The following is an 18377-nucleotide window of genomic DNA, read 5'->3' on the forward strand; positions in this document are numbered from 1 at the left end:
AGTAGAGTGTCTCATTTTGAAACTACGGGCTTTTTTATTTTTGCAGGCTTTTGTGAGATGCCTTTTTGTATTGGGCTTATGAATACTGCGGGAACACGGGTTAAGATTAAACACACCAATTTTAGACATGTGTCTCGCTTGGTGTTGGCGATAATATTACTATCTGTTGTCTCGCTTTACTTGAAGTTGGAAACATGTGTCTGAGTGATGATTCTTCTTCTTGTTGTTACCCATTTTCCTGTTGTTTATTACTATATCATATTCAGCTAATCATAGAGTATTTGTCATTTTTTTACGTTTTGCAGTGAGTAGTGATTGAGATTGTTAAATAAATTGGGTTGACATATTGTTTAAAAATGTAATCTTTCTCAATGTTTAGTTGTAAAGTTCGAAATTTTTTCCCTTTAGAAGTTTGAAATTCTGTTATCTGTTTTTTTATGGTTTATAAAGATCATTTGTGCTATATTTGTGCTATCATTTGTGCTATATTGATTGATTGGTTGTGGCTAGCTTATAAACGAATGAGTCATGCCAATTTTTCGGTAGGACTTAAAATAGAAAATAACGGTTCTATAAATGTTTCGTGTTTAAGTTGGGATTATAAAGTATTTTTTATTGTGCACTTTGCAGTTACTATGGAGAATGAGTGCGGGCCTATTGTTAGATCACTCCTGACGATGCAGGATGATCATATTAGTACTACCATATGGGCGGGAGGTGTGCGGGATAAGCTGGATGTACGGCAGTACACAGCTAATCATCAGCAGTGGATACTTTCGGATCCCCAGCGTGAGTTGCTGAGCCAATGGGGTTTCTCGGCTTTCACGAACAATCGTTCAGTTCCACAAAATGATATTCGTTTGATAATGGCCTTAGTGGAAAGGTACTAATTTGTAATCAATTTTCTCATTTATTTGAATCGTCATTGGCAATGTTTGTGATGTTTGTGTATGAATGTAATTGCAGGTGGAGGCCAGAGACTAACACCTTTCACTTTCCATTTGGTGAGTTGACCATCACCCTCGAGGATGTATACATAATTATGGGCCTCCCTTTTAAGGGTCGTCCAGTTACTCATAGGGAGCTTGACGCTCCGAAGGCGTATTGGATGAGGGAATGGCACGATGCAAGATTGGATGAGGTGGGGTGTAAAGATATGTATAGGGACGGGGTCAAGCTTTACAAATTAAGGGAACGATATGCGGAGCTACCAGAGGGGGGGCTAGAAGAGGATCTTGTGGTTTACACACGAGCTTATCTTTTATACATCATTGGGGGCATATTGTTTCCTTCATCGAGTCGATATACCGTGCATCCGAGGTATTTACTTGTATTTGTTGCATTTCAGTTTTTAAATTTTAGTTTATAGCATCTTAGTCCTTCACTTGTCCTTTTTTGTTGATTTTACATATGAAGCCCTATATTCTCATTTATTTTCAATTTGACACTATAATTCTTGTATTCTCATTTATTATTATGCCCTTATTTTGCCCTGTATTCTTACTTAATCTGTATTTTCTTTGTCGCAGGTACTTACAGCTCATCCAGGATTCACCTCGGATTAAATCGTATGCATGGGGAGCTGTTGTATTGAGCTATTTGTTTAGAGGTTTGACCAAGGCTGCTCATAAGAGTGCAACAGCACTTAATGGATGCACGATGCTACTGATGTTGTGGGCACACGAGAGGTTGTTACCTGGTGCTCCTAAGATTGTACCTGGGGTGGAGCTTGTTTGACCGAGGGCTTTGGCATGGGCTGAGCCGAACCCTGATCGGAGGGAGAACCCTCACCACCATACAGGTACTGTTCTTTTTAGGCATATTTACTATTTGAACTCTCCTTCGAATAAACATTTGCATGCTTTTGAACTATCCAATTTCATATGTTCCCTTATTGTTTTGCTTTTAGGTCAGTACCGAGGGGATTTTGACCGATTTGAGATGAGTTGGCTGACATGGGAGCCTTATCGATTATTCTTTGATGCGGTGGACTATTCTGAGGAACAGTATGATGTCGAGCTGATGGATGCTTCGTATATGAGTCTCGGCCATATTCCACTTATTTGCTTCGAGATTGTCGAGTATGTCATGCCAGACAGAGTCTTGAGACAGTTCGGTATGCTGCAAGATATTCCAGATGATCCTATTGATATGTCTGCTATACGGAGGGATAGGTTATCTCGTTGGCAGAGGGACCAGCATATGACTACTCTGAGACAGTATCGGGATGAGTGATATGCTTATCTTGATGGCCAGATAGAGCCCGTTGGAGAGGGGCAGTACGTGAGCATTGACCATTATATGTACTGATATAGGACCCATAGTAAGCTGAGGATTGCTCGTTTTGTGGGTGTTGATCCACGCAAGATAGTGCCGCGTGACTGGTACTCTCAGCAGGACATGGTTGATGCGGTATGTTTTAGAGTTTAGTTTAATATTTGAATCCTGTATTCATTTATTTCATTGTTGCATTTTTATAGGGTGTTTAGGTAGATGATTAATAGTTAATGATATGTGTAGCTTGACTGTGGGATGAGGACATTGCATGCTATTCACAGCCATGATCCCCCAGACTGGTTCTATGAGTGCATTCCTGAGTTTCTGATTCGTTATGATCGAGTCAACACTGAGTAGAGGGGTCCTGCATTCAGTAGACCCAGTTTTGATAGACCCTCACGTGCACAGGATATGCATTTTGATGCAAGTGCTCCTCCTTCACCGCATAAACGTACACGTGAGGTGCGTTTCATTTATGTCATTCCAAAATCCAGTCTACTATATTGAATGTGAATGTGTGTATGATCGTTATCTTATCGTGTTATTGCAGGAGTTTGCTTCTGATTCTCATGATTCACCAACACAGGCAGCCAGTAAACGTCCTCGTCAGGTACTTACTCGAGTAAGTTATTCGAGTAGTCTACTACACCGAATTATATATAGTTTGATCGAGTTATTGACATCTAATATAGGATGAGACTGTAGTCCCTAACGTTGCGGCTATCCCTGTACATGTCTCTCATCCTGTTCAGATTGAGGTACTTATTCATATTCGAGCATGTTATTTGCGTAGTCTAACTCTTTAGTTTTAAGATGTATATAATGTTTGATACTCAATGCATTTGTAGGTTGCTGCTACTGCTCCCCATGCTTCACAGTTGACCCCCCTATCCGCCCCCCTGTTGTTCAGTCTGATTTTGTTCAGTCTGAGGTACTACTCTTTAGTTTTAGAACTTTACTTTTTTTTACTATTGTGTGTCTTATACATATTCAAGTATGTTATTCGAGTAGTCTAACTCTTTAGTTTTAGAGGTGTATATAATGTTTGATATTCAATGCATTTGTAGGTTGCTGCTACTGCTCCCCCTGCTTCACAGTCGACCCCCCTATCCGCCCCCCTGTTGTTCAGTCTGATGTTATTTAGTCTGAGGTACTACTCTTTAGTTTTAGAACTTTACTTTTTTTTACTATTGTGTGTCTTATACATATTCGAGTATGCTATTCGAGTAGTCTAACTCTTTAGTTTTAGAGGTGTATATAATGTTTGATACTCAATGCATTTGTAGGTTGCTGCTACTGTTCCCCCTGCTTCACAGTCGACCCCCCTATCCGCCCCCCCTGTTGTTCAGTCTGATATTGTTCAGTCTGAGGTACTACTCTTTAGTTTTAGAACTTTACTTTTTTTTACTATTGTGTGTCTTATACATATTCGAGTATGTTATTCGAGTAGTCTAACTCTTTAGTTTTAGAGGTGTATATAATGTTTGATACTCAATGCATTTGTAGGTTGATGCTACTGCTACCCCTGTTACTCCTACTACCGAGCGTACTTTTGGGAGTTCTGAGTTGACTTCTGCTACTGAGTTGACTCCACTTGCAGGTGGCATGGTGAAATTCGGTAGTCGTAGTGGTGTTATTCCTGATAGTTTGAGGATGATTCTTGATGTACGTATGTTAAATCATTCCATTTTTATGTTTGATTCTTGCAGTACGTATTTTGAATATGTGTTTGATTTGATGCTCTTGAAATGTATTTGCAGATGGACACTGATGAAGACAAGTTGAAGGATAAACTGAGGCGGGGTGTTCCTGGGCGACCAGCTGATATGACGAGGCCATTAAAAAACAGGAAGATTTTTTGGCTATACAAGCACTGGTGGGGGTAATAAGAATGATTTTATTTGGAGAGATCATAGAGGCACTGCTGAGCTTACTTGGGATTATGTCCAGACCTTAAAGCCGGAATGTGATTTAGACAACAATGTCGTGGATGCCTACATAGAGTTGTTGAAGGTTAGGGAGTCCATCTCGGGTCTGGAGCTCACGGCTAAGAAGTTCTTCTTTAACTTCAGCTTTTTCATGCAACTGCTGTTAAAAGATTATTGCAAGAACTTGAAGGTAAAACAAAAAGTACTTTTTAGTTCATGCGTTACTAAGTTAATGATAATTGATAACTCTTTGATTTTGTAGTTCATTTGATCTTTTATAATTGTTTCAATGTTGCAGGCCCATCCCGAAGCTGAACTTTCAGATGTGCAGTTGGCCGGTCTGCATAGTTTATATAATTCATATGCAGTCCAGCGGATTGGGCCATCATTATTGGATTGTGACTTTGCTTTCTACCCTTGTTGCAATGATGCTCACTGGTTTTTGTTCATTCTGGACATTAAACAACAGAAGCTCCTTTTAATTGATCCTCTAGCTGAATGGGGGGTAGTCTTAAGAGTATTTACTCTCGATATATATATGACATGGTATTCTATGTTCTTCGTAATTACTTTACTAGTCAATTTACATACACTTGTCATTGTTGGTTACTAATTATATGAAACCAAACCTTTCTAGGAGTGCATAGTGCCAGCTATGTTGCATTACTTGGATCCTTCCAGATTTGATGGACATAAGTTGAAGGTTCATTTCGTACAGGAAAGACCGATGCAGTCCAATACCCATGATTGTGGCATTTACGTGTGCAAGTACATGGATGCTATACTTAATGGCATATCGTTGAGAGATGCTGTTTGGGAGCTTGTATTGGGTATTTGGACATTCCGGTATCGCATAGCTTGGGAGCTTTCAAAAGGGCTCGCTAGACGGATAAGTGACTATGGGATCCAACAAAGGAACAGGGGACTATAGTTTATATTTTGGATTTGTTTCGGTGTTTTCTTTGTTATTGATTATGATTATTTTTATTGGATTGATGTTGCGTTTAGATTTGATGTTGGTTGGTTGGTTGATTTAGATTTAGTTGAAACAGGTTGGTAAGTTATAAAAATAAACGAAACCATGCCGTTTTTTTCTTAAACTATGTAAATCACCCGCAATGTTGATTGGTTGTTGGTTGGTTGATTTAGATTTAGTTGAAACAGGTTGGTAAGTTATAAAAATAAACGGAACCATGCCGTTTTTTTCTTAAACTATGTAAATCACCCGCAATGGTGATTGGTTGTTGGTTGGTTGATTTAGATTTAGTTGAAACAGGTTGGTAAGTTATAAAAATAAACGGAACCATGCCAATTTTTTTCTTAAACTATGTAAATCACCCGCAATGTTGATGTTAACAGCTTGCCAGAAAACTGGTCACAGACTTCAGCATTGAATCATTGCGGGAGATATCATATTTTACACATTTTACAGTTTAGTCACCCCACAATGAATCATTGCTACAGTGATCATACCCCGCAATGAGGCATTGTACCAGGTCCTTTTGACTATTTTAAGGTCTAGTTGACTTTGTTTATTAAATCAAAATTTTCAAATTTTACCGCAAATACTGCATTTTGTAGTTATTTTAAGAGTTTTGGTGTTGAAAAATATTTACAAAATATTAATATTACTAAAAACCCAGTTTTGTTAATAAAATGGGACAATGAGTTTTGGGTGAAACAGAGATTCCAGTAATGAGTCATTGCTGCAGTAAGTACCTCCAGCAATGTCTCATTGCTAGGTACTCTGTCACTAGTTCGCATTGACTATTTTAATGTCTAGTTGACTTTGTTGATTAAATCACTTTTTTCAAATTTTTACATTAATACTGCATATTTTAAATATTTTATGAGTTTTGGTGTTGGAAAATATTTAAAAAATATTAATATTACTAAAAACCCAGTTTTGTTAATAAAAAGGGACAGTGAGTTTTGAATGAAACAGAGATTCCAGCAATGAGTCATTGCTGCAGTAAGTACCACCAGCAATGTCTCATTGCTAGGTACTCTATCACTAGTTCACATTGACTATTTTAATGTCTAGTTGACTTTGTTGATTAAATCACTTTTTTCAAATTTTTACATTAATACTGCATATTTTAAATATTTTAAGAGTTTTGGTGTTGGAAAATATTTTAAAAATATTAATATTACTAAACTCACTTTTGTTAACAAAAAGAGGCAATGAATTTTGGGTGGAGCAGAGTACCCAGCAATGAGTCATTGCTGCAGTGTGACCTCTAGCAATTTCTCTTTGCTGGGTGCTCTGTCACTATTCTCTTACAATATTTTAAGTTGGATAATAAGAGTTTTGGTGTAGAAAATATTTTAAACAATATTAATATTAATAATAAGAGTTGGATAATATTTTTGTTAAAAAATAACATTAATATGCAACATTATATGTAAATTTAAATAACGTTAATATTATGTAACTTAAATAGAAAAGTTAAAAGAACTAATGTACTACTTGTCAACAATTGTTTGGTTAAAACCTAAAAATTTCTTCGATCATGCTCCTCCCTTAGGGGACAGTTTCTTGCATCATGTTCTCCTCCGATCGCCCCACAATAATTGCACTTTCGAGGCTTGATCTTGATCTTTGAAGTTGTCGTCTCAATTCCACTTTTATATCTTTTTGTTTTCTTCCTTCCTTTAGTTTTCGACGTTGGAGGATCAAATATTGGATCATGTTGGTAGTCCGCTTGAGTTTTTGCCTCATGGGTTCTTTCTCTACGCTCTTCATCCGCAAAAGCATCTTTCAAATATCTCTTCTCTCTATCAATCACACCCATTAAGTATTTATACCGTGAAACAGAACAACTACCGAAAGCAGCTAAATCTTGAAAAGATTTGCACAATGCACCATACCTTAATGGCTGTGACGCACCATCATTACCAATACCGGGAGGAGCATATGGAAGAGGCCCCACAATTTTATTGACGTTCATTGTCCACCTACCCATGATGAGACTTTCCGGTATCTTGATTTTTTGTTTTTTGTCAAGATAACGGATTATGTGTTTACAAATCATCCCGGAATGTTCAAACTTCTTACACGAGCATTCAATTTTTTCGTACATGAAAACCGTCACTCGATATTTTCTTCTGCAATTCTCCGGCAGGGTAGCCTTCTCAACCAAATACATTTTCGAAATATAAGTTCCATTATTTTTGACACTGTTCATGATGTAACATGTACAATTCATAAGCTCCTTTTGAAACTGTTTGAACATTTCTTTCGTGTAGATTTCGGATGCATGCATTTCCAAGGATGAGTACAAAACTAATCTCCTTTCCAATTGTTCGCTTTCATAATCGGCTTTAACCTCCTTCAGATATTGTGTCTCCAAAGCCTTTTGGGAGTTCTCAATGAATTCCTTCAAATGGGTAGATGATTGCACATATTCATCAAAAAAAGAATTTGTAGACTCGCTTCTTGAAGTTGTAGTCATGCCGGCGGAAAAATGTTGCTTCGTGTAAGCACCAATCCATTGAGTTCTAATAACATACATATCATTTAACCAAGCATGATCCTCAAGATCGTACTTCTCGACTAATTGCTCCCATTTACCTTCAAATTCTGTAGGTGTCAATGACTTGTACACACATGCATTAAACTCTATCTTGAACTCCAGATAATTTGTGTACAAATAAGACAACTTCTCGGGAAACTTACTACTTATATGCCATGTACAATATGTATGCTTTGTTTGTGGCATAGGCATGACCTCGGCAATGGCATTTCCCAATGCAATGTCTTGATCAGTAATAATTGTTCGAGGTGGTTTATTGTCGACGGCTTCCAACCATGTCATCAAAACCCACTTATACGATGCCTCAGTCTCATCCCTTACAAGTGCAAATCCAAATATTATATTTTGATAATGGTGGTTTACGCCCGTAATAGGTATGAAAGGCATACAATACCTATTCGTCCGGTAAGTTGAATCAAACGTAACCACATCACCAAAATTCTTGTACGCGTTCATGGACCGAGGATCAACCCACACCAAACCCCGTACACGATTCTCATCATCTACATCCACCCGATAAAAGAAATTACCAAAACTATTTTCTTGTAGTTCTCGTAGCAAAAGTAATCCACACTCCGCATCACCCGAATCAAACACTCGGTGCCGAATATCACGTATGACATTACGTACATCTTGATTAGAAAAACCAAGATTTTCAACAACCCCCCTTTGTCTCGCTAAGAAACTTCATTACTTTGCCCATCTCAATTCCTGATTTGTGAAACAACTCAATCAATGATCGCGTCATATGATCTATGTTGAGTGATCTTTGAAAAAATTGAACTTTTTCCGGCGACACCAATTTATGATTGTGTTCTAAATCCACCGAACTAATTTGCCATTTGTCCATCTTTACTTTGTGAACGACACACATTCGAGCACCACAATTCGTTCGTGGAATTACCTCTCTAACTCGTTTTCCTTTACCAAAATCCAACGGCATCGCTCCTACCCTTCCACCTTTTCGACAAATAAACAAACGGTATGATGGTTCATTTGTGTTTGTTCGCTTATGAGTATTCCTAATTATTATCTCGAATCCCTCTTTTCGACCATAATTCCTATAAAATGCTTCCGCATCATCCAATGTATCGAAAATCTTGCCGACATAAGGCACAACATCGTTACTATTCTTAAATCCATGATTCTTTTTCTCAACATTTTTCTCATCTTTTACGTCATCAACATTTTCATCGTCAAAATTATCACCACCAACGTTATCATCAATATTATGACCGCCAACATTATCACCACCAATGTTATCATCAACATTATGACCGCTAACATTATTACCACCAACGTTATCATCAACATTATGACTGCCAACATTATTACCACCAACATTATTATCAACATCAATATTATCACCACCAACACTATTCATATTATCATCACTATCAAGATTTACAATATCTTCATCAACAAATAACTTACGACGAGCTACGGGGTTTCGTCTAACGGGGGTATAATAATCGTAATTATCATTTTCACTAGAAGAGGAACTACTAGCTTTAAATAAAAAAGAAGTCATCAACAATCAAAAACTAACCTTTTGAGATCACCTTCAAGAATGAGTAAATTGAAAGTAAATTTGAAATTGTTGAAAGTATATTGTAAATTGTAAAATGAGTAATAATAAAGTAAATGTTGAATCAAACAAAACTGTCTCCAACAATGAAACATTCCTGCAATGAAATGTTGTTGGAGTGACCCATTAAAAATAACCACCAACCAGATTTTGGAGCCTTTATGACGGAGTTCCTGCCGCAATCACGCATTGCGGCCTCCCGCAATGAATCAATGCGGGAGTACTCTAATTAAAAATGAATTTTAGTTAGAGTATTTCTGAATTTTAATTATTTTTTCAAATAGTATTTCTGAATTTTTATGATTACAAAATTTTGTGAGTTTTATGTTTTTAAAAATTGTCATATGAGTTATTTTAGTTAAAAAATCAAATTATCAATTTTAATAATAAAATTTATATTATTAATTTTATACTTTTTTGTGAATTCATACTTAATTTTTGTGCCAATATTAAATCAATATCAATTTTTGTGAATTTATACTTAATTTTTGTTTTTAAAATTTATATTATTAATTTTATACTTTTTTGTGAATTCATACTTAATTTTTGTGCCAATATTAATAAAAATTGACTGGTCCGACATACCGCATTGGCTCATTGCTGCAGAATGGGTTCCCGCATTGACTTATTGCTGCAGTAGTTCCTGCCGCATTGGGTCATTGCGGCAGATTAGTCAACAGTCTTACCCCTCAGCTTCCGCAACATTTTTTTTGTGCCTAAATTAAATTTTTGATTTTTAAAATTCCCGTTTCAGCCTATAAATAGTGCTTTTGTAATCTCATTTTTTTTCATTCTACATTTTCTCTTCAACATTCTCTTCTCTATTTTCCGAAAAATGGTTTTCTACTATGATTGAGACAATAACAAGGTAATTATCGATGGCGTGGCTTACGACGGGCCCAAAGGAGATGAAGACATGACAATAGCTCTCCACCGTATTCAAATGGCGCTTGAGCGCAAGAAAAGAAAGGAAAATGAGGTAAAGGCGAAGGCGGAAAAGTTGAAGAGAAAGAAGGACGACGATAAGGGTGATTAAGGCGGTTCTTCCAACACCGTTAAAACTTGATCCTTCTCGTCGGAATAAAATGTTTAAGTTATTATGTATTTTGTTTAAGAAAATATTTGAATGTACTCCATTTATATTTGAATGAAATAAATTATTTAATATTTATCTTTCTTGTATTTGTCAAATTTAATTTATCAATTTTTAATTTATAATAAACAAATATAATGGTAAAAATTAAAAATGTGAAAAACTAAAAAAATGAAATTTTATCGAATTTTCTTTGCCTATAAAAAATATAAAATAATTTATCCTCTAAAATGTTAAAAATTTCTTGGTAACAAACTATATAAAAATAACCCGGCCACCTACCGCATTGTGTCATTGCGACTACCTCAATGAAACAATGCGGCAGGTGGCTCTTCAACCACCCGCCCACGTGTTTTAAATATATTGTGGCTGTGGTTTACACCTCCCGCATTGACACATTGCGGGAGGGGGGGATTTTTATATTATTTTGTTCTTATTTTTTTAAAATGGAAAAATTGTATAGATTTTTTTTAATTCAGTATAACTTTATTATACAGTACAAATCTGTTATTATACATAAATTTAAAATATTTAAAATTTAAATTAAAATAGTTTAATTAGAATTCACTCAAAAAAGTTCAAGACAAACAAGTATGATTGTTTATTGATCGAAAGGTGTCGTCTTCGGAAGACGACACCTTTCGATCAATAAACAATCATAGCAATACTACATTGATACATTTCAGTTATCATCAGCGGTTTTTTATATTTTTCATTAAAACTAATAATTTAATTATTTTTCCGATTATCTATCTAATTAAATTTTAAATTCTTAACTCATTATACAATTGATAATATAAATGGGAAGTAGTAATAACATTAGTAAATATATAAACAAGTTATTGTTAAAATTAGTTATATACTTTTTAACTCCGTTATTATCGGAAATAAATTAAATCATTAAAATATAATTTTTTTGTTATTTAAGAAATTAAATAACTGCTTCATTGTTTCATTGCGCTGTTGTAATGAAATAATGCGGGGGTATTGTTGCATTGAAATAATGCGGCAGTATCTGCAACAATGTTTCATTGCACCTTTTGCAATGAAACAATGCGTCCGTATCTTCCGCAATACCTAAATGCGGAAGGTGGTTACTACAACCACCCGGGTTGTGGACCAAAACCCATTATATTATATTTATCGTGTGTTTATGTGTATATATATATATATATATATAGGGATTTACTCCGTGGAGAACCATATTAAATGGAGTCCGGTGGAGAATCATCTAATTTAATCACATCCATAGGATTAGTATGCATCCAACGGTTCAGAAATTTCAGAAGTTAATTATTAAATTAAACATACAAAACTATCATACGGCCGTTATGCACGTAAATATATACACTTTCTTGTCTTTATCCTTCGTTCTCTCCGGCGATTCTTTTTAATCTCTCCGACGATTTCTCTCTCATCTCTCCGTCATTATCTCCCATTCATATCTCTCTCTCTCTCTCTCTCTCTCTCTCTCTCTCTCTCTCTCTCTCTCTCTCTCTCTCTCTCTCTCTCTCTCTCTTTCTCTTACTTTATATCTTTCAATCTACATTCTCCTCAGTGATTTCTCTCTTGTTTGTTGATTTAAAGCTTAAATCTTCATTAAAATACTTGCACTGAGCTTTTTTCATTCTTCATCTCTATCAGTCGTCACTGTATCTGTCAATATCTGCTACTCTATCACAAAGAATGGCGTCTTCATCGAATCGAGATCAAATTTTTGATTCTGCGGCTCAAAATCTTTGTTCTTCAGGTCTTTTCCTTCTTCTTTTCTTCTTTAAAGTTTCATTTTTTATTGATTTGAAGATCGTTATGTTAATTAAGCCTCTAATTTATGCATTCAACTTAATAATTTTAGTATTACTTTTTTTATTGTTCGTCTTTGCTTGATGTTGACATAGGCTTCATGTTTTTGTAATTTGAACTGAAATTGTTTGTTTTTATAATTATGAATTTTTTGCTTTTAGACTAGAATCAAAATATTTGTTGTAATAAGAAAAGTTTGTTCCTCTATTCTTTTGTGGAATATAAAATAAGTTTCAATTTTGTGCAATTTAGAGTTGTGTAGTATTATTGACTATTCAATAGGTTCAAAATATATGTAATTAACTCAACATAGGCTTCATGTTTGTGTGTGTTGGACTTATGTCATTTTATTTTGCAATTAGGCTTTTTGTGCTTCTACAGTAGAATCAAGGTATTTATTGTAATAATAAAATTTTGTTCCTCTGTTCTTTTTTAGAATACAAAATAGATTTCAATTTTTTGCCTCTAAGACAATCTATAGTTGTGAAGTACTACTGATTCTTCTATAGGATAAAAATGAATGTTATAAACCAAAAAAAAAGATTTTTTTTAAATAATTATGTTTTTGTATTCTATTATATAATACAAACTCTTGAAGTAAAAAAAATATTGATTCTGTATTAGTGTTTACTTGAATGTTTTACTTATTCACATTTTAAGTTGATATCATCTACACACCTTTTCATATGGAAATACTGAATGTGTATTTAAATAATTTTCTGTGTATGTTTGTGTTAGTTTTTTTGTGATCGTTTTTAAGTGTTTTTGTTTATATATGTGCCTTCATCTGATCTTATTATACATTTTTATTGGAAACTGTAATATATAATATGCTTTTGTGCTTTGATCAAACATCTTAGCTTATTAATTAATTTTCCTAGCACATATTTGTTGACATATATTCTGTATAATTTCTTTTATCATTCAGGAAATGTTTCATACATGGAAAATAATGGTTTGTTTGAAGGTGTTTGTGATTCTAGTTCGTATGATATGGTTGAAGAATTGATAGAAGGTTTTTATGACTCTTTTAGTAGAACCACTAATGTTTGGAATCCTAAAGTCCTAGATCATATTTTCAAACCATATGTTGGTCAGCGATTTAAGGATATTGAGTCATGTTTTTCATTTTATACTGAATATGGAGTACAAGGTGGATTTAATATTCGCAAATCAACTCAGAAAGTGAAGAATAAGATTGTTGTGACAAAGTATCTTGTTTGCCAAAAGGCAGGACATTATGATACTTCTGGTCCAAAGGATTCTGGAGGTACATCTGAATCATCGCATACATCTGGTAATATTGGTGAAGAAGTTAAAAGGAGGAACACTGTTACCAAAAAATGTCATTGCAATGCAAAGGTTATTCTCAAGTATGTGTGTGATGGTACCTACATAATTTCTTGTTTTATAGAGGGTCATAACCATCCGTTAGTTTCTGAATCGAGAAAGGAGTTTCTTCGTGCAAATCGAACTATGACTTCATTTCAACGTCAATTTATCTTAGATGCTGTAAAATCGAATATTGGCACTTATAGAGCTCATGGCATCTACAACAGTTTGTTTGGTTTATATTATGATGTTGGGCCTACTGCTAGGGATTTTCAAAATTGGATGAGAGATATTAAATTATACATGATGCTGATATGCTCTTACAAAAATTTGAAAATGAAAAGGAGACATCTGATGGAGGGTTTTTCTATGAGTATCAAACAGATTCAGATGGTCATTTGACTCGTCTATTTTGGGCTGATGTTCGAGGTAGAAGAAATTATGAAGTATTCGGGGATGTTGTTTCTTTTGATGCAACTTATCGTACTAATAAGTAAGTTAATCAAAATTATTTTATCCTTTTATACGTGTTTATTGTATATCGTATTATATTTTAATTTTGATTCATCTCATGCTTGTTTTGTAGTTTGATTACATTTTAGAATATTTGTTGACTTATATTTTTGTCATATATGCTTTTTTTATGTTTGCATGATTAAGTTTTAATATATTGTACTAAGATATTCTGCCCTTTCTTTTTGTATCAGTTTTTAAATATAGCTTTTAATTTTATTCTTGATTTTTTTGTAAAATTTTGTTCTTTAGGTATGGTATGGTTTTTGTGCCTTTCATTGGTGTTAATAATCATTGGAAGAGTGTTACGTTTGCTTCTTCTTTGCTTAACCATGAGAACGAGACAAATTTTACTTGGGCATGTGAGATGGTTTTAAAAGTTTTTGGTCGTCCTCCAAAGTGTATAATAACTGACCAGTGCCTTGCTATGAAAACTGCAATATCTAAGGTGTTTCCAGATTGTATCCATCGATATTGTATGTGGCATATAATGCAGAAGTTTCCGGCCAAGGTAATCATTTTATAATTCTAATCCATCGATATAATGCCTTGTATGCAGCATTTGATAATTTTTTCTTAATATAGATTGGTCCTGTTTTTTGTGCTGAATCTGGTTTTATGGAAAAGCTAAACAAATTTGTATGGTCATCACATTTGATGGTAGCAGAATTTGAAAGTGGATGGGACGCAGTGTTGAAGGAATTTGGATTAAGTGAACATGTTTGGTTGAATGAAATATATGCTATGAGGAAGTCATGGATTCCTGCTTTTTTCCGTGATAAGCCAATGGGAGCATTACTTAGAACCACATCAAGGTCAGAAAGCACCAATTTTTACTTCAATCACTTTGTGCAAAAAGGAGACACACTTTCTGAATTTTATATGTGTTATGAGAGTGCCATTAAAAAACAAAATCATGAAAGTAAAAAGCTCACTAATGGAGACACGTGTATTCCAAAACTTGTAACGGAGAAGAATATTGAAAAGCATGCAGCTCAGGTTTACACTCGTACGATGTTCTATAAGGTTCAGAAACAGATTAAGTTTAGTTGTTTCCACATTAGTTTGGGCAGCCAACAATAAATATGTTGTTCGAGATAGAAGCTTTGATGAAAAATATTATGAGGTTCAATTCAAATTTCTGGAGAGTCATGTTGAGTGTTCTTGTAAGCTTTTTACGAGAGTTGGTTTTCTTTGTAGACACTGTTTCTATATTTTAGGACTCTGGGGAGTTGAGAGAATACCATATCAATTTTTGTCTAGTCGTTGGATGAGAAATACAGAGCTGAGATTTTCTAAATTGAAGTTTTGTAAAAAATTAGAGAATGGAGATGGTTCTATAATAAGAGATACGTCAAAGAAAATATGGACAGAGTTTCAAGGATGTTTGGGGAGTGTTTCAAATGATAATTTGGGGTTGACTTTTATGTTGGAGGGGATGAGATCTTTGAAAATCAGCATTGATGAAAAATTTAACAAGTGTGCTGTTACAAAGAATGATATTCTTCAAGAAACTTTTGGTGTTAGGCCTTCTGGTGTTAGCAAAGTTCTACCCCCTCATCAAAGCAATACCAAAGGTAGTAGAAAAAGAATTGTAAGTGGTGCAGAGTTGAGTCGTGATGGGAAGAAGAGGAAGTTAAGGATGTGCAAAACTTGTAATATCAAGTCATATCATGATTCACGTAAATGTCCGAATAAACTTAATGGCCAGTTGAACAAAGAGTTGGAACATACTTGAGATTATTTCCTACATTTGTTTTCATCATGTTATTCAGGTATGTATATAATGTTCCCCATTTTTTCTCTTATGTTATTTTTTGTGATATCATCTATCTTTGTTTTTTATGCTCCGTACATAAAATTTCCTTTATTCTTATTTCTACTAAGTAATGGACCTGTAAAATCATTTGTCATTAGAACTTTCATATGATTTTCTCAGAAGATCACAAGTATCGGTAAAAGTTTCTGTTTACAAGCCGCATCAGTGTGTGCTTACACATTTTTTAATTTCTCAATGCAGATTGCAAACATAAAATTAATATTTATCACATTTATATGATTATATAACATGAATAACATTTAGTAGAATTTGACATTATATGTGGTATCAAATGTAATTTTTCTTATATAATTTTGCTGACTGTAAGTTTCTAATTTTTTTTTCATGTTTTTCTTTTGCAGCAAACATGAGTAATCATCAAATTGAATGATATCTTGCGGTATTAAGGAGCTAATGGAAATTGTTAGGAATATATGTGCATTAGTTTGATGATATGTTTAACAAAATACTTAAGTAGAAATCTAGTATTTGTAGCCTCAACGGATAAGACCACTTTGGCTATCCGTTGATGGTGTAGCTTTACTTAGAAATAAGTCTAGTGTTGTAGCACATTTCAGTCTCTGAATTTGAGATATAATTCTTAAATGTTGAGGGAAATTATAAGTCATGTTGACTACTAAAGGATATGCAGATAGGAAGACCAATTGTAAATATTTCATGCCTTGTAATTTTGTATAAATGAAATGGTGTCAACGGATAACTTAAAGACCTTCAACGGATGAGAAACAAAGCTTCAACGGATGTCTCTAAAGCTTCAACGGATAACATCCTTCAACGGATGAGTGCATCAACGGATAGAGCTTCAACTGCTAACACATCAACGGATAAAGCCATCAACGGATGAAAGCTTCAACGGATGTTCTGTTAAATAGCAGTTGACAAGTGGTAGTTGTACCTACAAACAGAGGCACATGGGTTGACAGAGACAACTGAGATGTGGTAGCCTATTTCAGGAACATCAGAAAAAGCAGCCGTTCTACTCTAGTATAAAGAGGCAATAGTCAACAATGCACTGGAGTAAAATGGAGAAGAAACAAGTGGAGAACTTATTTTATTATTGTACTTTTTATCTTTGTCTTCACTTGTAAACTTGGTGTTATATAAACCAAGTAGCAGCTAGTAATTAGAATAGAATTTTTCCAGAGCTGTTTAGAAAAATCTTGAGAAAAATTATCTAGTTTGTACTAGGATGTAGCTGTGATCAACTTCTTGAATCACAGATTTTCTGAAATACCATCTCTGGTGGAACAACAAATCCACCAGAAAAGTTTTTAAGGTCTGTTGTGTTCTGTACTTTTGTGCTTGAATATATATATCTGTCTGTATTAGCTTAAAGCAATTCACACACTTGTTTATCTTAAACACACAGCCTTTGAAACTGCTCAAAACTTGAAAAAGTTTTGAGATTTACATTCAACCCCCCTTCTGTAAATCTCATTGTTAGTTCACTAGGAATAACAATTGGTATCAGAGCAGGCTCTTGACACACAAAGAGTTTAAAGTTCTTGGAAACTAACAAAGATGAGTAAGAAGGATATTGGAGTAAAAATCCCAGTTCTTGACAAAGACAGTTATCACCATTGGAAGGTGAAAATGCACCTTCATCTACTCTCCCAAGATGAAGGTTATGTAAACTGCATTGAGAATGGTCCTCACATTCCCCACAAAGTAGCCACAGTTGCTACAGCCACAATTGTTGTTGGTCAATCCATTCCAAAACCTAGAGCAGAATGGACAATGGAAGACACAGAAGAAGTCCACAAGGATAAGAAGGCTATGAACATTTTGTTTAATGGTCTTGACAAGGATATGTTTGATAATGTGATAAATTGCACAACTGCCAAAGAGGTTTGGGACACAGTCCAGCTACTGTGTGAAGGTACAGAACAAGTAAAAGAAAACAAAATGCAGCTTCTCATTCAACAGTATGAGTATTTTCATTTTGAAGAAAATGAATCTTTAAATGACACATTCAATAGATTCCAAAAGCTGTTGAATGGACTGAAGCTGTATGGTAGAGTGTACTAGGTGAAGGATTCAAATCTTAAATTTTTAAGATCCTTGCCAAAGGAATGGAAACCCATGACTGTCTCCTTGAGAAACTCTCAAGATTATAAGGACTTCACTCTTGAAAGATTATATGGAATCTTGAAGACTTATGAACTAGAGCTGGAACAGGATGAGGTATTGGAGAAGGGAAGAAAGAAAGGAGGTTCAGTTGCCTTGGTAGCTGAAAATAAGAAAGAATGCAGACAAGAAACTGTGAGATCAACATTAAACTCCAAAGATGGCACAAGCAAATCAGAATCAAGTAAGGGTAAGGAGCAAGTTGCTGAGAATGAAGACAACTCCAGCCAAGATGACTCTGATGGTATTGATGAGCATCTTGCATTTCTGTCCAGAAGATTTGCAAAGATGAAATTTAAGAAAAATACTAGAGCCACTAAACCTCATAAGAAATGGGGAC

At 34.6% G+C, this 18377-nt stretch overlaps 2 protein-coding genes across 2 annotated transcripts; one reads left to right on the forward strand and one right to left on the reverse strand.

The window, feature by feature from the left end:
• Window positions 1–6700: 6700 nt before the first annotated feature.
• On the reverse strand, window positions 6701–10034 carry LOC141718268 (protein FAR1-RELATED SEQUENCE 5-like). Its single transcript, XM_074520653.1, has 5 exons — window positions 10016–10034; window positions 9915–9972; window positions 9405–9502; window positions 8405–9250; window positions 6701–8244 (listed from the first exon to the last, which is right to left on the reverse strand). The coding sequence occupies exons 1-5, from the start codon at window positions 10032–10034 to the stop codon at window positions 6701–6703; spliced, it is 2565 nt and encodes an 854-aa protein (XP_074376754.1).
• Window positions 10035–10272: 238 nt separating this feature from the next.
• On the forward strand, window positions 10273–15808 carry LOC141718269 (protein FAR1-RELATED SEQUENCE 1-like). The gene is made up of 6 exons (XM_074520654.1): window positions 10273–10357; window positions 13154–13587; window positions 13902–14050; window positions 14323–14581; window positions 14656–15079; window positions 15291–15808. The coding sequence occupies exons 1-6, from the start codon at window positions 10273–10275 to the stop codon at window positions 15806–15808; spliced, it is 1869 nt and encodes a 622-aa protein (XP_074376755.1).
• Window positions 15809–18377: the final 2569 nt, after the last annotated feature.

Source organism: Apium graveolens, chromosome 4, assembly GCF_009905375.1.
Source record: "Apium graveolens cultivar Ventura chromosome 4, ASM990537v1, whole genome shotgun sequence".
NCBI classification, from domain to species: Eukaryota; Viridiplantae; Streptophyta; class Magnoliopsida; order Apiales; family Apiaceae; genus Apium; species Apium graveolens.